The 21,038-nt window shown below is 39.6% G+C and overlaps 1 protein-coding gene across 1 annotated transcript; it reads right to left on the minus strand.

The window, feature by feature from the left end:
• Nucleotides 1–2,588: 2,588 nt before the first annotated feature.
• Nucleotides 2,589–4,763, minus strand: LOC129768399 (gastrula zinc finger protein XlCGF26.1-like). Its single transcript, XM_055770033.1, has 4 exons — nucleotides 4,630–4,763; nucleotides 4,331–4,573; nucleotides 3,125–4,273; nucleotides 2,589–3,061 (listed from the first exon to the last, which is right to left on the minus strand). The coding sequence occupies exons 2-4, from the start codon at nucleotides 4,460–4,462 to the stop codon at nucleotides 2,900–2,902; spliced, it is 1,443 nt and encodes a 480-aa protein (XP_055626008.1). The 5' UTR covers nucleotides 4,463–4,573; nucleotides 4,630–4,763; the 3' UTR covers nucleotides 2,589–2,899.
• Nucleotides 4,764–21,038: the final 16,275 nt, after the last annotated feature.

The following is a 21,038-nucleotide window of genomic DNA, read 5'->3' on the forward strand; positions in this document are numbered from 1 at the left end:
GAGCGAGCTTGGGCACAGGCGTATTGTGCTTTGTTTACCAACAAAACACAGTAGACTCTCAAGATGGCTGAAGAGTGATTTTAGCAAGTTGGCCCACCTTAGGATATACTTCTAGGCGCCTTGGTTGCAACGAATTCACCTTTTAGGCGGCGGTGACACTGGATGCAGAAAAGTGATCGTACGAATTGTATGCAATAGTGAAGCTAAACAACCACATTGAGTTGTATTGGTGTGGTTACATTGCTTCCCCCTTGCTTCGTTCGTATTCGTCAGCTTCTATCGAACAAAATTGTTTGTTTCTATTCGTACAATCAAATTTTCGTGCGTACTCCTATCCAAAGTAACCTTAGCCTTAGGTGGATCGCGCACCGGAGCAATAAGCAACTAGCAAGCTGCAATACGCAATATGCAACAGGCAACATATTTTGTGTCGCTTCGTATACCAAAGCAATAAAAACGCCTGACATTATGCAAACAACCTGCTTAATGAACGAAATTTGCCAAATTATGGGCGATAAGTTGCTTTTCAACCGACACGTTGTGTTGCTAGCAATATGTTTTGATCTACAAAGGCGATAGCGATACCGTATTGCGTCGGTGTGCGAGATCAACAAAAATTAAATGGAAAAACACACAGTAATATTGCTTATTGCATGTTGATAATTGTTAGTTGCTTATTGTTCCGGTGTGCGAGCCGCCTTATATATCATGTAACTTGATAATTCCAAGGTCTATAGCTGACTGCGGTGACAGCAATGGTGGCCTATTTTTCTGGACAACTATAAATGTAAGTTTCTTGGTTCCATTCTTCAGTTTCATTTCGAATTCCGTCTTACCCTTCAGCGCTATGATTTTCCCCGAATAGCACCGTAACTTGGTCTTTGTGCTGCGGATATTCGCATTTACTACTAGTCGCTTCAGATCTTGGTAATACAGCACATTAACTCTCGCACCTGTAACGACCTGTATATCAAAAGGTTTGATTTTTCCCGTGTCATCCACCACCTTCAGTTGTACCATTATTTTTCCTGCAACTCGCGATATCGCCAGTTTTCTGAAGACTGCTCCTCGTGCACACATGTGCTCTGGCGAATGAGCACGCTCCGAAACACAGATGAAACGTTTGGTTGTCAGCGCCGTTCTTGTGCCCAGTTTTAAGCTGAGTTTTACGCTGAATTTTGCGCCGTATTTCTATACTGCGCGCATGAATCTGGATGGCTCTCTGTTGAGATATTTTCCTTAACACAAGCGTATACAGTTCGTATGGAAACGCGCTGTTATTTTTATGCTTTGCTTTGAACGAGCGTAGACAAAGCGGGCGCTAGAATTTGATGTGTATGTGTGTGTGTATAGAATGAGACGCGCATCACACAAGTGAGAAGAGATGTTTAGTATCTTAATATTCGCCGGGTACATTTTGCGCTGTCCTGTTTATGAATTTTATGCGCTTCGCACTAAGGGAGAATACGTGTTGGCTTTGAACGCGCTGATGAAAATTAAACTCAAGCGCAGCGCTGCGTTTATTTTCTGAAGACTGCATACTAATTCTATCCTAAATTTGTCAATGAGTGATAGGTTTTTGTTCTTTTGTTTTAGTCATGACTTTCACATTATTTGACAACTGGTATACACCTGTATACACGACCTTAAGGCTGTTTTAGACGATGCCAGTCAGCGCTCTAGTTGAAGTATCCAGTGAATAGAGAACAGACACTCTGTTCAAGTTAGAGGTCAATTACTTGTTCGATACTGGTACAAGTAACTTGAACAGAGTGTCTGTTCTCTATTCACTGGATACTTCAACTAGAGCGCTGACTGGCATCGTCTAAATCAGCCTTTACAGATGGATAGTTCATTGATTTGTGTATGGCACTGCTACCTCAAACTATCACATCATTGCGTTATCGTGTTTCCCGAATGTCTTTTCAATCGCGTTTATAATCCAATTTATTGGCATTGAAACGAAAAATGCCCACTTACACCATGTTTTATAAACACGCTGTATGTAATATAAAAGGGTATTCCAAATACAGCACTGAGAAGGCTGAAGGGAGTTGAATAAGGATTACCATACAAAATATTGATTCATAAAATTGATCAACACTTTCAAATCATTTCATTTTTTCGGATTCAAATCATTTCAAATACCGTACGAATATCAGTTCGAGTTGATGTTCATACATTCGCCATTTTTTGAGAAATAAAAACCATTATTCTGAAAACAGATAGCAAACCGTTTCGCTCTCATATGACACTTTGACTCTAGCCCTTATTGCACGCGGCGAACGACGTGAGATGGCTCAAGTCACGATGTTCCCGAAGGTGAATGGCGTGACTATAGTTTGTCACTAGGTGACTGGGTCACTAGGATTTGAAGTCATATACTCATATGTATGTTCTCGACTCGAGTATCAAATAGAAGCTGAAAAGTAAGGTGGTTTCCACTATAAAATGTGGAATTTTGCTATCTCACGCCATTCGCCGCGCGAAAGGAGGGGTTTATCTAAATAGAATGTTTCGAAAGTATGTTTTCGACTTTCAAAAGGAGGGGAAAGATATCTACATTAGAGGCGAACGAATTGAAAATTTTGAAGCCTCTTTAAAACAAAGAATAGAATATCTACATGATAACATACGAGTTTGAGTTTGTATAACTGTATTTATGTTTTATAGCATAATTTCATGTTATAAAGCAATATACCGTTTGGGATAACAATAAGGATATGCATCGAATTCAATCACTGGAGCTTATTACGTGGTCATATTTGTTTTGACCATGATCCAAAGTTTGTCACTGGAGGAGATTCAGATTGATCAAATGACATCCGTTCAATAAATAGATGCGCAATCTTTTGGCTACGGAGAACCCTTATTTCCAACATTATGGAAAGATTAAACATCAAACACTACTCATGAACGTTGGCTTGGTCTTCTGATATTCCTGCCATTCTACAGGGTGCGCCTTTTTACGATGTGTATACAAATTAGCGGATCCTTTGAACTCCTTTCCACAGTGAGTACATGAATAGAGCCGTTGACCGGTATGTGTGGCCATATGTTCCTGTGAATGTAGAGTGGAAAATGTGATAACAATCCTGGTTTTCATTTTTCCCTTCTTCCCTACCTTCAAAACCAACGCCCTTTTGAACGACTTTTCACACAGGGTACACTGATGAATTCGCTCCATTGTGTGTTGATCCTGGATATGTTTCCTCAGTGCGTGCGAGTTTGGTGACTGCTTCCCACACGTATCACACACAAAAACCTTGGATTCCTCCCGATGTCGGATCATATGCATTCTCAACGATTGCTCATTCTTCATCCATTTGCCACAGGTCGAGCATTGGATCCGCTTTGTGTTGAAATGCTCCGCCCGATGTATCAGGAAAGAACTCCTCGTTTTCAATATCTTTGAACAGACATCACACATGACTTCATTCGCACGATCGTGAATATTTTTAAAGTGGCTTGCCAATGCATCTCTGGTAGTGAACTTCTTATCGCAATTCTGACAAGGAAAATCTTTTACGTTCTTATGCCCTAACATGTGTGTATTGAGCTTATATCGTTGAGTGAACTTTTTTGGACACAACTCACATGAGAAAGTTTTCTGTTCGTCTGGTTGATGTAACAACCGATGGTTGAACAAACAACGCTTTGAGCTGAAATTTGTTTTACACTCCGAACAATGAAAAGTGGCGGGATTCATGTGAACGCGTATGTGATCACGTAGTCGACTTATCTCGTAAAACCGTGATTTGCAGCACGTCACATAGCCACGTTGGTTATGGACAGTACTGTAGTGTTGATTGAGCTGTTTGAAGGTTACGAAACTTTCCGAGCAGTCCTTACAATCAATCTGACAAAACTGCAAAATATCTTGATTCGTCACATCTATATAGCGCTTAATCTTCTGATTCTGGTTTTCAAATTCCTCAGTCTGTTTTCTTACTTCGTGATTTCTGTTTGCTTGTTCCTCAGAATGTCGTTCTTCCTCCAGCCTCGGGGCAATATTTAATATGTCTTCCTGATCGATATCACAAACATTTTCATCTATCTCCTCATTGTCAACCTTCTCTGTTTTGATAATCATATTTTTCGATTCATGTTCATCATCAGAATTTAATTCGGTGTTCAGTTTCTCTACAATAAACAGCTTATGCTCCGACCTGTCTTGTATCCATTGCTGTTCAACTTGACAATAGAACGAGTGAAAATCGGATAGTTTGTCCCAACACACAGGGCAGATTGCAAAGCCTGCGAGCTCATTTTTCTGAAAATGTTCTCATGTTACTAAAATAAACATATTCAGTGACAAATCCATAAATACCGTAAACCAGAAATGTTTCGTCACAATATCTAGGATTCGATACGTATTGAACTCCGTCGAAAAACTTTCCACGGATTTCACACCCGGCAGATCCTCTTGGAAACAGAAGTTACATACTTTCACACAATCCATCACTTTAGCTAATTAGAGCTGTTTAGGGATTTCAAAAAAAGCGGTTGCGAGTGACCGAACGAATACAGGTCGAACTGTATTTGAACATCTTTGTGTTTATTCGTTGCAAATCTACAAAAACAATTGCACGTTATATATGAATATTAGCATAATGATTATTGGCTTACAAATAAGCAGCTATGCCATCTATTGAATTAAGAAGTGTAAATAATCTAAGATATTTCCTTTAGAAACATAATTGCTAATGTTTGGTTGTTTGTCTCTGGTTTGTTTATAATGCGATAACCGTCAAATAGAGTTCAATGATAATTTTCTTCGGAAGTGTTCCCACTTTAATCTTTCAATATATATGCAGTTCTTTTTTCAAAACGCTCAAGTCACAGCAATATACAGGGTGTTGGGTTGCCCTTTAAGACCCATGACCCAGTTAACGGGGTTTCCGCGCAATATCCCCGAAAGAGGCCGCTACGGAGGCTCGAAAATATTATGTAAATGAGACATGTCACACACAACGGTACACTTTCCTACACGTGGTGGTAACGTCGGTTTTGTGTCATATTAAAGTAATCGTTCGCTTACTGCCCAGCAAACATTAAATCGTAGAATTTTGCACGTGCCAAGTCTTACAAGAAATCCAAATAAATCATAATCGCATATAATATCAATCAAAGTATGTGTCGTGTATATTTGAAATCGCATAAAATGTAAAAACTCGATTTTATATACCATTATCAAATTTAGTCGCAATTCGGTATAATAAACATCAATTTTATGATGTATATTGTCGTGAAATATATTTAATCCGCATCATATGCGTATATTACGCTGATGCAGTTTGTGTGTCGTATAAGCGTATAATTTAAATCGATTCAGTACTGTAGTAAATCGTGTTGCATGCTGAAGAAAATCATTTAACAGTAAATCATATTACAGATAAACTTCGATATAACGTACATTTCACTTTCAAAATTGTACGTTGTATCGAAATGTACGTTATATCGAAGCATAATAAAGTACTCACAAACGTAGTCTATAATACATTATTGTGTTGCTGTTTTAGTAAAGTTAATGAATAACTTCAATCAGAAGACGAAGACAGCCTTTCTCATGATGTTTCCCTTCGTACTGTTGATTAAAGCATGATTCATTTAGAATCCGGAATCACAAAACCAGCTGTATTTCGGGATTGATTGGAGGTACAAAAAATTTGGTTGGCATATAATGCGCCTAACTGGCATATGCATGCAAAAGTGGAGGCCATATACATACATGGCAAATGCTTACCGAGTTTGTTTGGATGAATATGTAACTTTGACCGGCTATAATAGCGATTATGTTGGAATTGAATTGCGATCTAATATGAATATATTCATGAATTGTCAAAGCACCAAATACGACTTTTGCCATACTCATTTACGATTTATTACAGACATAGAAAAAAAAAACAAATGGCGCAAAATATTTTCGTGAAATGTTTATTATAACCTCACGAATCGCCATTTTTATATATGAGTATTTATGTTCGTAGAAATAATAATTGATTAATTGACTTATGTTGGGAGTGGAATATGAAAGTTTAAAATGACACAGATTGATGTTTGGTGAAAACTGCTCTGATGTGGGTTCGAACTCCGGTCGGCTGGATTACCATCCACCAGCTATCTCGCGCGGCTATCTGAAATTTAATTCAACAGCGGTTAAAACTTTCGAGTGCATCAGCATTTCATTGACATTTCAATATGATGTAATATGTTCTTTATTGAGATCTAATATGATTACTGTTTCATGATTTTCTTCAGCATGCAACACGATTTACTACAATACTGAATCGATTTAAATTATACGCTTATACGACACATAAACTGCATCAGCGTAATATACGCATATGATGCGGATTAAATATATTTTACGACAATATACATCATAAAATTGATGTTTCTTATACCGAATTGCGACTTAATTTGATAATGGTATATAAAATCGAGTTTTTACATTTTATGCGATTTCAAATATACACGATACATACTTTGATTGATATTATATGCGATTCTGATTTATTCGGATTTCTTGTAAGACTTGGCACGTGCAAAATTATACGATTTAATGTTTGCTGGGGTACGTTATATCGAGTGACGTTATATCGAGGGTGCGTTATAACGAGGGTACGTTATATCGAAGTTTCCCTGTAGATCCTAATAAAGAACATATTACATCATATTGAAATGTCAATGCAATGCTGATGCACTCGAAAGTTTTAACTGCTGTTGATTTAAATTTCAGATAGCCGCGCGAGATAGCTGGTGTATGATAATCCAGACGACCGGAGTTCGAATCCACATCTCAGCAGTTTTCACCAAACATCAGTCTGTGCCATTTTAAACATTCCTATTCTACTCTTTACACAAGTCAATTAAACAATTATTATTTCCACAAACATAAATACTCATATATAAAAATGACGATTCGTGAGGTTATAATAAACATTTCACGAAAATATTTTGCGCCATTTGTTTTTTTTTCTGTGTCTGTAATAAATCGTATATGAGTATGGCAAAAGTCGTATTAGGTGCGTTGACAATTCATGAATATATTCATATTAGATCGCAATTCAATTCAACATAATCGCTATTATAGTCGGTCAAAGTTGCATATTCATCCAAACAAATTCGGTAAGCATTTGCCATGTATGTATATGGCCTCCACTTTTGCATGCATTGCCAATTAGGCGCATAATATGCCAACCAAAATTTAGGACATATGTTGTTGAATATACGCTTGTTATGCGATTTAATGTTTGCTGGGTGGTCCTGATTTAACTGGGCGAACGTTAACTGGTTCTTGGACCAGTTAAAAAGCTGAATTTCGTAAACAATGAACGCCATATTTAAATGGAAGATCTGCTGTGAGGGGCATTTGAATTTAATTTGAAATGTTATGAAAATTGGCATTATTTTCGCATGACAAAAACATTGATTCAATTACAGAAAAATAATTTCCCAAAATTATATTTCATACCAGTTGTCGCACTCAATGCGGAACTTCCATTGGAATCCTTTCGTTTATCCAATTTCATGGACAACGCGAATGATGATGATTTTTTTTTTTCCAAAATATATATTTTTATCAAGGCTCATATGGCGTTAGCCTCACGGGGCCGGGAGTTCAATACTTTGACAATTTTTCTTATTATCTATGTTAGTAATATGTAACCGATTACTCGCGGTTGGCTCGAGGTTAGTATTACAAGTGTTTTCGTAATTCGGATGTTGCTGTCTCCAATGCTCTGTACGTGTGCCTGACACGGGATACTTCCTATTGGGATGCAGCTGACTCTCAATCAGCAACGCCCCCCTAGTCTGTACCTCATATCTAGCGTGGTGCGTCTTTCTCGACTCGAGGAATCCAGGATAGAATGGTCACTAACCGGCGCAATCATCAGCTCGTGTAGAGTTGTCATGAGCGTTACAACCTTTGGCTCTTGTTGAATGATCAGTGGACTGCACAACCTTTGGCCCGTGCATCTGTAAAGAGTGTGTGTATGTATTGCCGCGACTAAGTAAAAGTTTATCGATCGGATAGGAGGGATATGAAACGGGGACACAACGAAGGAAACATCATTAAACGTTGACATCGGCGTTCCTGAGGAACAGGTATAGATGAAGCAGAAGATCAGGATCACGGCTACCTAAGATATCCCGGACGGGGATCTCCGATTGTCTGCATTGTGCTCTCAGTGCTCTAGAGAGCTGAGAGCGAGCAGTATGGAACCGGATACACGACCAGACAACATGCTCGATGTCGTGGTAGCCATCGCCACAATCACAAAGATTGTTTGCAGCGAGCCCAATGCGATAGAGATGCGCGTTTAGGTTGTAGTGATTGGACATAAGCCGAGATATCACGCGAATGAAATCACGACCTACATTCAATCCCTTGAACCATGCACTCGTCGAGACCTTAGGGATAATCGTGTGTAACCAACGACCGAACTCATCTCCACTCCACATACGCTGCCAACTTACGAGCGTGTACTGACGAGGAATGTGGAAAAATTCATTATAAGCAATTTGCCTTTCAGAAAGTGTGCCTTCTAAAGCGCCCACCTTAGCTAGCGAGTCCGCTTTCTCATTCCCCGGAATCGAACAATGAGAGGGAACCCATGCTAAGGTAATCTTGAATAATTTTTCGACCAAAACACTCAATAGTTGTCTTATTCTAGTTAGGAAATAAGATGAGCGTTTATCAACCTTCATTGAGCGGATTGCCTCTATTGAGCTGAGACTGTCTGAAAAAATAAAATAGTGGTCGATGGGCAATGTTTCAATGATCCCCAGTGCGTAGTATATCGCACCCAGTTCAGCGACATACACGGAACAAGGATCTTTGAGTTTGAAAGAGGCACTGGAATTTTCATTGAAGATGCCGAAGCCAGTGGACCCGTTTATGTATGAACCGTCAGTAAAGAACATTTTATCAGATCTAACTTTCCCATATTCTGCCGAAAATATCGGCGGAATATAATCGGAGCGTAGATGATCTGGGATTCCATGGATTTTTTGTCGCATGGACAGATAAAAAATGACAGAGGAATTGCAAAAGTATGGGAAGCAAACTTGGTTGGAGATGCCCGGTGAAAGGTGCACGTCGTGTGTAAGGTACTCATGGTATAAAAACATAAAACTTGACTGAGGAGTCAGTTGGAGTAGATTTTCGAAGTTATCAATCACCAATGGATTCATGATCTTGCAACGGATGAGAAATCTGTACGATAATTCTGTGAACGGAAGAGTAAGCGGGGGTACTCCTGCCAAAACTTCGAGACTCATCGTATGTGTCGAATGCAAACACCCCATGGCTATACGCAGGCAACGATATTGTATTCTCTCCAGCTTAAGAATATGAATCCTGGCAGCTGATTGGAAGCAAAAACTGCCATATTCTAACACTGATAATATCGTTGTTTTGTATAACTGAATGAGGTCTCCTGGATGGGCACCCCACCATGTTCCGGTTATTGTTTGGAGAAAATTGATTCTTTGCTGGCATTTCTGTTTCAAATACGCAATGTGTATTCCCCAGGTACATTTAGAGTCAAAATATACTCCAAGGTATTTGAAAGACATCGAGTGCTTGATCTTTTTGCCGGATAGGTGAAGCTGGAATTGGGCGGGTTCGTGCTTCCTAGAAAAAACGACCATTTCAGTTTTCTCCGTAGAGAATTCGATACCCAGCTTGAGGGCCCACGTGAACAGATTGTTCAAGGTATCTTGCAACGACTTTTGCAGAACGACGGGATTAGTACCCGTGATGGAAATAACTCCATCGTCTGCAAGTTGTCTCAGCGTGCAGTCTCTAGTTAGACAATCATCTATATCATTGACGTAAAAACTGTACAAGAGGGGGCTTAAGCAAGAGCCTTGTGGTAGGCCCATAAAACTGTATCGAGAAGATTTCAAGCTGCCATGATTGAAAAACATGTGCTTTTCTGACAGTAAATTGTACAGGAAATTATTCAGAATTGGTGGAAGTCCACGATTATGAAGTTTCTCTGAGAGAATTTCCATGGAAACTGAATCAAATGCCCCTTTGATATCGAGGAAAACGGAAGCCATTTGTTCTTTGCGAGCAAATGCGATTTGGATTTCAGAAGATAGCAGCGCCAGACAATCGTTCGTCCCTTTACCTCGGCGGAAGCCAAAATGCGTATTTGACAGCAAAATAATGATGATGATGATGATGATGATGATGATGATGATGATGATGATGATGATGATGATGGCCCACCTCATACCCCTACAAATGTTTGAGCAGGACGATTTATCTTATAGATAATAATTAAGTTTAAAAATATCAAGAGACCAGTATTATAAAAAAAAACGAAGCGAACTGGATCTGTTGCAGGCATAAATATCTATTAATCGAACAGTAAAAATAGGCACAAACTGTGAAAAAAACAAACAATGTTCCTATCCATATTGACATTGACATAGTCATAGTCTCAACTTCAGGCCCAATGTTTTTTCTAAGGCATGTCAAGAAAATTTCCAACCCGGGAAGATCCTTGACTGATTGGGAATTGAACCCAATATCTAAAAGTTTCTACTTAAAACATAAAAGAGATCTGCTACAATCAGAAATAATCGATATAACCATCTGATGAAAGATAGTTTACGACAATTCCGAATGAGCTATCCCAATTCCAGTTTCCACTCCAGACCCTATATAAAAATTTCATTATGTGTCAGTTTTCTGCCAGTGTTCATTATTAACATTCGTCCAGGCCCACCAAATGCGCGCGAGGCTCAAACTTTCGTAGACAACGCTAATTTTTTTTTTTTAATAATAATCTAGAATTTTAACAAATTTAACAACAAAAAAAACATCATCATCATCAGTATTCGTACTTTGAGATACCTGTAAATATTTTTTCTAATTTCAATTGATATTAAACATAAATAAATCATTCAGCTCGCGCAGTCCGAAGACATCGGTCGCAAATTTGTTCGCGTCTATTATAGAGTGGAGATTATACCGTTATCAGTTCGTGGCTGGTGAAGTTATTTCGCCCTAACGGGGTTCTCTTTATTGCGCGAGTGAGGAGAGCAGCAATCACTACCAGCGTGAGGAAGAAGTCCTCCACGGCGGACGCGGTGCGTGTGCCGTATCATCGCTGTGTGTGCTTTAGCATCGTCATCGATTCCATCATCGTGTTTTGGTGCGATATACCGTTGCATCTGTGCCGAGCGATTGCCACGCGGTTCGATTGGGACACCGTTTCAATTCATTCGCATTGGTGTGCGATTTAGGTATAATATATATTAGGTTTAGAAATACAAAAAAAAAATAAAAATTATATTATTTTATAACTGCCGTAATGGCAGAATGTCATGTTGACATGGAGATTGAAACTACTGTTTCCTCCTCACTAGCTACAACGGGGGCTGGGAAGTCGCTTAAACGCGTTCCCCCCTCAGAAGATGTCTCTTCAGAGAAAGAGGTAATCTACCTTAACAAGCCCCCCTCAAGAAAATTGGCAAACTTTTCCTCCTCGCCCCCTCAATCTCCCGCTCCCGCTTCCGCTCTACTACCGAACTTGCCTCCCAGCCCTACTGATCCCGCTCCCGTTCAACAATCGACCTCGTCCTCCCCCTCAGTTGTTTCCTCTCCTCGTGTCAAGGTCTATCCAGACGATGCACTTGGAGCTGGTCCATGGGTTGTTTTTTTCCGGCCTAAACCAAAAGGAAAGTCAATTAATGTCATTCAGGTTTCGAAAGATCTGGCAAGATTATATTCCTCCGTGGTCGAAATCTCTAAGGTTAGACCGAACAAACTGCGTGTTGTCGTGAGTGATCGGAAACACGCGAATGCAATTGTGATCGACGAGAGATTCTCCCTAGAGTATCGCGTCTACGTGCCCTCCCATGACGTAGAAATCTCGGGGGTGGTAACTGAAACTGGTCTGACGTGCGAAATGATAAAAGAAGGAGTTGGTAAATTTAAAAGACTCCCGTTGGTGGGTGTTAAAATTTTGGACAGCCGCCAACTAGGAAAAGTATCCCAGGAAGAGGGAAAAACTAAATTCACGCCGTCAGACTCGTTTCGAGTAACTTTTGCTGGTTCCGCTCTACCTGACTACGTCATGGTGGGCAAATTGAGATTGCCTGTGCGACTCTTCGTGCCAAAGCCCATGACTTGCCAAAAATGCAAGTCAGTTGGTCACACTTCAGATTATTGTGCCAACAAGGAGCGCTGTGCCACTTGCGGAGAGCAACATGAGGGGAAATCCTGCAGTGCGACTGAGCATAAATGTCCATATTGCGGGGGATCCCCACACGAGCTCTCAGTGTGTGAAACTTACAAGAGTCGCTGGGAGAAACAGAAGCGCTCTTTGAAGGAACGCTCGAAACGCACTTTTGCGGATATTTTAAAGGGCGCTTCTCCACGGGCCCAACAACAACAACCAATCAACACACAAAATGTCTTCGCCACGTTGCCCGTTGACGAAATAGAAGCGGACACAGCTAACGGGGGCACACCGTTCATTTTCCAAGGGAATCCCCGGCGCAAAAATGTGACCACTCCCAAAGTTCAAGGACAAGCCTCTCCGGTGATACCCCCTGTTAGCATGCCTAAAAAATCGAGTGCAGCGGACAAGCAAAATCAGGTTCCTCCTGGATTCCGTGGGAATAATTCACCTTCGAATGGCCCAGCACTCGAGGGGACATCAAAAACCCCAACTGTCCCTGTTTTTCCGTCCAGTTCAACTTCCCAATCGGGATTTATAAAGTTGTCTGACCTTTTGGACCAAATCTTCAAGTGTTTTAATGTTTCCGACTCCATCAGAACCATTGTCACCGCAATGCTTCCAGTACTAAAGACAATTTTGCAGCAATTGATGCAAACATGGCCCCTCCTTGCAATGATTATCTCTCTTGATGTCTAATTTAAATAGAGAGGTCGGAGACATCACTGTTTTACAGTGGAATTGTCGTAGTCTTATCCCTAAATTGGATACATTCAATTTTTTAATTCATAACTTCAATTGTGATGTTTTTGCTCTGTCCGAAACTTGGCTTTCTTCGCGAGATGATCTCTCTTTCCACGATTTTAATATTATACGCTTGGACCGTGATGACAGATACGGAGGGGTGCTATTGGGTATCAATAAGTGCCACTCATTTTTTCGAATTGACCTTCCACCTATTGGAGGGATCGAAGCTGTTGCTTGTCATGCAAACATCAGAGGCAAAGACCTCTGTATTGTCAGCTTGTATTGGCCTCCGAGAGCTGCGGTTAGCCGCAATCAACTTGTTGACATGTGCTCACTCCTTCCTGAGCCACGATTGATCTTGGGAGACTTCAACTCTCACGGAACTGCCTGGGGGGAACAGTACGACGACAATCGTTCATTGTTGATATATGACCTTTGTAACAGCTTCAATATGACCGTTTTGAACACTGGGGAAACAACACGTGTACCTAAACCTCCTGCTAACCCAAGTGCTCTTGACCTCTCGCTTTGCTCGAATTCACTATCGTTAGATTGCAAGTGGAATGTAATCCAGGACCCCAACGGTAGTGATCACTTGCCAATCAAAATTTCCATCACCACTGGGTCGAATTCTTCTGAATCTATAAATTTGGCATATGACCTCACAAGACACATTGACTGGAAAAAATATGCGGACGCGATTACTCTAGCCATCAATTCCAGAGATGGTTTACCTCCATTGGAGGAGTATAGCTTCCTTTCTCGTTTGATATATGACAGCGCGGTTCGCGCTCAAACGAAACCCATCCCAGGTTCCACTATTCGTCGAAGGCCTCCCAATCCATGGTGGGATAGCCAATGTTCCAAGCTTTATCAGGATAAATCGAACGCATTTAAAGCTTTTCGGAAACGTGGAACCATTAAGAATTTTCAAACGTATTTGGACCTTGAAAATCAATTTAAAAACTTGATCAAAGGGAAAAAACGTGCTTATTGGCGAAATTTCGTGGGAGGTTTGTCACGAGAAACGTCAATGAAAAAATTATGGAAAGTGGCTCGAAACATGAGAAATCGCTCTTCATCGAATGAAAGCGAAGAATATTCACATCGATGGATTTTTAATTTTGCACGGAAGGTTTGTCCTGATTCCGCTCCTGTGCAAAAAATTGTTCGAGATATACCACAAGATAGGTGCGATCTTGATTCCGAGTTTTCGATGGTAGAATTCTCTCTTGCTCTCCTTTCTTGTAACAATTCTGCTCCAGGAACGGATAGAATTAAGTTCAACTTATTAAAAAACCTCCCTGATGTGGCGAAACATCGCTTGTTGAATTTATTCAATCGGTTTCTGGAGCATAATATTGTCCCAGATGATTGGAGACAAGTGCGAATTATAGCTATTCAAAAACCCGGAAAACCCGCGTCCGACTTCAATTCGTACCGCCCAATAGCAATGCTGTCTTGTATACGGAAATTGTTGGAGAAAATAATCTTGTTTCGCCTTAATCAATGGGTTGAAACGAATGGCCTCCTCTCAGATACACAATATGGGTTCCGCAGGGGCAAGGGGACGAATGATTGTCTTGCGTTGCTTTCTTCAGAAATTCAAATGGCTTACGCCGAAAAAAAACAAATGACTTCAGTATTCTTGGACATAAAGGGGGCTTTTGATTCAGTTTCAATAGAGGTTTTGTCAGACAAATTACACTCTCGGGGTCTGCCGCCTCTGTTGAATAATATGTTATATAACTTGCTTTGTGAGAAACAGTTGAATTTTTCTCACGGGGATTCGACAGTAAATCGGGTCTCCTACATGGGCCTCCCCCAGGGCTCATGTTTAAGCCCCCTTTTGTACAACTTCTATATAAACGACTTCGACAATTGTCTTACACAAAATTGCAGCCTAAGACAACTTGCAGATGATGGAGTGGTGTCTGTCGTAGGATCAAACGAATCCGACCTGCAAGGTCCCTTACAAGATACTTTGAACAATTTTTCAACCTGGGCCATTGGGCTAGGGATCGAATTCTCCACGGAGAAAACAGAGATGGTGGTTTTTTCTAGGAAGCATAGACCAGCAAAACCAAAGCTTCAACTTTTGGGTAAACCGATCACTCATGCTATGTCATTCAAGTATCTTGGGGTCTGGTTCGACTCCAAATGTACTTGGGGGGCCCATATTAGGTATCTGAGTAAAAAATGCCAACAAAGAATAAACTTTCTCCGTACAATTACCGGCACCTGGTGGGGAGCCCATCCCGAAGATCTTATAATGTTGTATCGAACAACTATTCTCTCAGTGATGGAGTATGGCAGTTTCTGTTTTCAATCAGCTGCCAAAACACATCTCATTAAACTCGAGCGAATTCAGTATCTTTGTCTCCGTATTGCGTTGGGATGTATGCCCTCAACGCATACCATGAGTCTCGAGGTTTTGGCAGGCGTACTCCCACTAAAAGATCGCTTCAATTTATTATCTCTTCGGTTCCTCATCCGGTGTAAGGTTATGAACCCATTGGTGATCGGAAATTTTGAGCAGCTTATCGAGTTAAATTTTCATTCAGGATTCATGAGCTCATATCATGAATTCATCTCCATGCAGGTTGATCCTTCTTCGTATACTCCCAACCGTGTTTGTTTTCCTGACTACATCAATTCCTCTGTACATTTTGATCTGTTCATGAAGGAGAAAATCCATGGAATTCCAGATTATCATCGATCGGGGATCGTTCCTACGATCTTCAATGCAAAGTATGGGCGTGTCAATTGTGATAATATGTACTTTACTGATGGGTCCTCTATGAATGAGTCCACAGGATTTGGAGTGTTCAACGAAATTTTTAGCACCTCCCACAGTCTTCAGAATCCTTGCTCTGTGTATATTGCTGAATTGGCAGCGATACACTGGGCGCTGGACAGCGTCGCCTCACGACCTGTTGAACACTATTACATTGTAACGGATAGTCTTAGCTCTGTCGAAGCTATCCGTTCAGTGAGGCCGGAAAAGCACTCGCCGTACTTCCTTGAGAGAATACGAGAAAATTTGAGTGCTTTAACCAGACGCTGTTATGTCATTACCTTTGTCTGGGTCCCTTCACATTGCTCAATTCCGGGTAACGAGAGGGCTGACTCATTGGCAAAGGTAGGTGCAATTGAAGGCGATATTTATCAGCGTCAAATCGCTTTCAATGAATTTTATTCTTTAGTCCGTAAAAATACCATCGCTAACTGGCAACGTAAATGGAACGAAGATGAATTGGGCCGGTGGTTTCACTCGATTATCCCTAAGGTTAGCCTCAAACCATGGTTCAAAAGTCTGGACTTTAGTCGGGACTTTATTCGCACCTTCTTCCGACTCATGTCCAATCACTGTTCGTTAGACGCGCTACTCTTTCGTTTTAATCTTGCCGATGGCAATATCTGTGCTTGTGGCCAAGGTTACCACGACATCGAACACGTTGTTTGGTCGTGCGAGGAGTATCTTGTTGCCAGATCGAATTTAGAAAACTCTCTTCGGGCTAGAGGAAGGCAGCCCAATGTGCTGGTGAGAGATGTGTTGGCTCGGTTAGACCTTGATTACATGTCCCAAATATATGTCTTCCTAAAAGCTATCGATCTTCGTGTGTGATTGTCCTTATATCCTTATATTCTCCTTTTCCTTTTCCTTCGCGAGAAATCAAATCCCTTCTTACTAACAATAGAATAAGGTGAAATGTAAATACATGTTAGATATAAGATAGGCTTAAGAATTGAGTATGATGAATGTGAGTGCGAATGTGAGTGTGAACATTGTCAACATATCCTTATATCCCATCCTTTTCCTGAAACAAAATGTCACCCTTCTAAACTCGAGCAAGCCGCGAGTAATCGGTTCTCTACTTCATTAACATTAGCATTAATAAAAAATGTTTATATATACTTGTAACTATACAGATAGGAGTTTGGCTCCTTTAAACTTATGTAACTGAGCCTGTAAAAATAAACGATTTAATAAAAAAAAAAAAAAAAATAAATAAATCATTTGACAAAAAAATTACGAAAACCTGTTTACAAAACAGATTTTACGTGGGAAATACACATTCTCTTAAACTCTGCCATTGTTGCCGCACGTTTTATTTCTCTGGGCATCGAATTGAAAAAATGTATTCCTTTGTATAACAACGAGTTCTGCGACCTACTGATTATAAAGTTAGGTGTTCTTGCATCATCCGCGGTTCTAGTATTGTATCTATGAACATCACTTCCTCTTTCAATTCGATCACACAAGTACCGAGGCAGCATACCGTTTAAAATTTTGAAGACGAACACCATTGTCAAGTAATAAATTCTTTGCTTCACAGATAGCCACTGTAGCGCGTCAAACATCAAATTAGAGGAATTGTATCTACTACATCTTAAAATCAAACGCATAATCTTATTTTGTAAACGCTGCAATCTCGTTAATTGTGTATTGTTTGCAAGGAATAGGATCGACGAGCAAAAGTCTATGTGCGGTGAGATCAATGATTTATACAATTTAATTTTACTGTTCACCGTCAGTTCTTTTTTCAAACGACACAAAACGCCGTATTTCTTGGCAATCTTCTTGATGACATTATTAATGTGAGACTTGAAAGTTAAATTGTCATCAATGATAACTCCTAGGTATTTGATTTCATTCACGCGTTCTAATGTCTCACCATCTATTTCAAAATTTACGTCAATACTGGAGTTTGCTGAAGAAATCAGCATGTATTTTGTTTTGCCAACATTTAATTTCAATTGTTTAAATTTAAGCCACTGAGCCAGAGAATGCAAATCTTCGTTTATGTGATCCTCGGTTTCTTTTATATCCTTAGCTGCGATGAACAGGACAGTATCATCCGCGAACAAATTAATATCACAATATCGTAAAACCCGTCGCAGATCATTTATATATAAAATAAACAAAATGGGCCCTAAGACACTTCCCTGCGGCACCCCGAGTGAGTTGCCGAGCGAAAACCTGCTTCGGGGTTTACTTGCTAAGACTTTTTTTAACTCAACATTCTTGTGAATGATTTGCCTTTTACAATTCGCTACAAATATGTATTTTCGTCGCGTTTATGAAACGAATCGCAGATTGAGATAAGTTCCTTCAAGTGTTTTCCGTTAAAATAAACCCTTATTCCGGAATCCCTTCAGGTTTGAAATCAGCACAATGTTGCGTTCTTTAAGAAGATATTCTAGTCCAGAAATTTGAAAAAAAATCCTTTTTTTTTCTTCATATTTCTCTAATTCAGACATTTAAGAATATACCATAGGAGAGACTTTTCGAAAATCTCATTATTTACCAAAATATAGCCATTTTAGTGAAAAAAAATTAAAAATTAATTAAAAATTTATTGTGTAAATCAATAACAAAAAATAACGAGCCGTCGAAAATTTTGAGCGATTTTTGAAAGGCTGTAGTTTTGTAATGATAAAACACATGTAGATGAAATATACATAATTTCCAAACTACTAGTTCAAAGTTCTTGTAGATTAAGACAATATTTTGGGTTGATTTGATTTAATTATACAGCCCAATTACTTAACTCTTTTGCCTCTAGGAACGTTTCAGTAAGAACTTTTTCCACAAAATTCTTCGAGTTAATGAAAAACCACCCTATTTGTCTTCGACTAACAATTTTTCAAGAAATAGTGCTCGCATAGAGAATTGATAGACAAATTCGGAAATTTGATGAATTCTGTTAGAGGTGTAATTATTGCTTGAGCAAAAAAATATTTGAATTTTTCCATAAATTTTTAAAAAGGTTTGAAATTAAATCTTCTATGATTTGGCAAATGCTGCAGCAAATACTTATGATACCCGGTATATTCTCCGGCATCTGAAGCGGCGGTCTCTCGCAATCAAACCTTTGTTTCACCGATTGCCGGTTAGTTTACATAGGAGAATATCCTTTAGTTTGGTCCAACCGAGCAGCAGCAAGCGAGAATGACGAAGGACGTGTTTTCCAGTAAAAATGGTTTGAAATGGTTTGATAGAGTACAATATGAAACGATATTATGTATCGAAACATGTGTAAAAAATGTACAAGTATTTTAGGCGCAGTCCGTGCTAAAAAACGGTGGATGGATTATACCTATGATATAACCGCAAGGTTGACGTAGGACTGCCGTTGGTAATCATTTGTGTTTTTTTCAATTAGCAATAATCGCACTTCGAATGTTCCTCATTGGGTAAATTATTGATTAAACTATTGATTAAATTATTGATGGAACTAGTGAATGAATGAAACAATTTACGAATTCAATTGCAAACAAATCCCTATTTAGGTCAATTCATGCATTATAGTAGTGGCTATCGCAGCAAATAGTTATCAACATTTTGCCTAATCATCTAACGGCAAGCGAAGAAGTTCAGTGAGCTGGCGACATGAAGAGGCATGCAGTCCTGAATATCCGAGCCAAGCGTTGTATTTCTACCCGCTTTTATAGACCGTGTTAGCAAAATGCATGGGCGTATAAAAAGTACTGCCGAGATTTTGCCGATTTTCCCAACTTTTTGGTTTCTCAATTTGTGTTGGAAAAACTGTGTTTATGTACTCGCAGCTTGCATCTCATTGGCAATGCCAATTTCCCCAGGTTTCGTGGTTTTGAAGTCTGTGTTAGGGAAACATTCCGATTTTCAGAAACGCAAACGAGTACAAAAGTACCCGCTGCTTGCATCTTTTTTGCAATGCCAGATTCCCCAGACTCCATGGTTTTGAAGTCTGTGTTAGGGAAATATTCCGATTTGCAAAAGCGCAAACGAGTACAAAGGTACCCGCTGCTTGTATCCATTTTGCAATGCCGATTTCCCCATGCTCCATGGTTTTGAAGTCTGTGTTAGGGAAACATCCATTCATTCCTGCGATGGTACCTCAATCGCTGTTCAATTTCAACTGAGCGAATTTCCGAGCGGTGCTCGCTTATATACCGATTGGTGATTTCAATAGCCTGTTTTGAAAGCAATTGTAAGGCTATTGGAACAAGTTTTTGGATCAAAATGTAACAAGTATACAACACGTAGACATTTTATCTTTCGAATGAAGTGTTTATCATACCATTTCGTTCAGTTGTTTAGGAGCTATTAACGCTCAAAATCTCGGTCTCCGGCGTAACGCTTTCGTTTTCGAAACTTTGATTTTACACCCCGGTATAGAAATGAAAGACGTAGTCCTACGTCAAAAATGAGTTAAAAGAAGCGGAAAAACTGGGATATTGAGTTTGCGAAGGAGTGTATGAAGGTAGCGGATCAAACGATTAGCCTATCACGAAACGATTTGAGAACATAGCAGAAGATCTGATTTAAAGTTTGAAAATAAGATCCGCTGACATTGTATTTTTTCAGTGGCGATGGATGAGAATACAGATATTTCTGATACAATCAGCTGTATTTTTGGGATACAACCAAATAATTTGAGGTGGCGGAAGAATATATTTACCTTTTCCTAAGAACGGAACGATGAAAGGCATCGATATCTTCAACGCTCCGCGTAAAGTTTCGCAGAAATTCCATCCATTGTTGAAGAAAATTTCCTGTGTGGTTGCTGATTGAGCTCCTGATTTGTGTGTTAAAGTTGAACAGTATGATGACATTCCATCTTTCACTTAAAACCGGACGAGAACTTAAGAAACGATGAGTGTATAGCAGATCTATCTTTCCTAACGAACAACACAAACCATCTGAACAATTTGACCTTGGACCTGCAGGGTAAATCGGCAATCAGATTAAAAAGAACGAAAGCAAACTGTTCGCAAAACAAATGGGAAAATTTAATTTTATACATTTTTTTTATCCACATATTTCATTCAGTTTCCTTAATGAACCTGCTCCTTAAAATGCAGATGGAACTCATTGAAATGCAACTTGATTCAGAACTGCGTGACAAATTTGATATCCATGATCTTTTGTATACTTGTGTACTAAGAAAACATGCTCTTCTTATTGCTTCTTTATTTGAATCCACATACATTGGTGAGAAATTGTTTTTCTTCATGAAACAAATGAAACCGAAATCGATGAGCAAAATAACTGATGATTATTTGGAAAATTAGCCTCGCTGCTACCTTATACTTATG

The sequence above is a fragment of the Toxorhynchites rutilus genome, chromosome 2, assembly GCF_029784135.1.
Source record: "Toxorhynchites rutilus septentrionalis strain SRP chromosome 2, ASM2978413v1, whole genome shotgun sequence".
Classification (NCBI taxonomy): Eukaryota; Metazoa; Arthropoda; class Insecta; order Diptera; family Culicidae; genus Toxorhynchites; species Toxorhynchites rutilus.

Coding starts and splice junctions, on each gene's coding strand:
- LOC129768399 (XM_055770033.1), bottom strand. CDS start 4,462: ATGGATTGTGTGAAAGTATGTAACTTCTGTTTCCAAGAGGATCTGCCG. Junction 4,274..4,330: donor CGAAACATTTCTGGTTTACG/GTATTTATGGAT, acceptor GAACATTTTCAG/AAAAATGAGCTCGCAGGCTT. Junction 3,062..3,124: donor AAAGGGCGTTGGTTTTGAAG/GTAGGGAAGAAG, acceptor CTACATTCACAG/GAACATATGGCCACACATAC.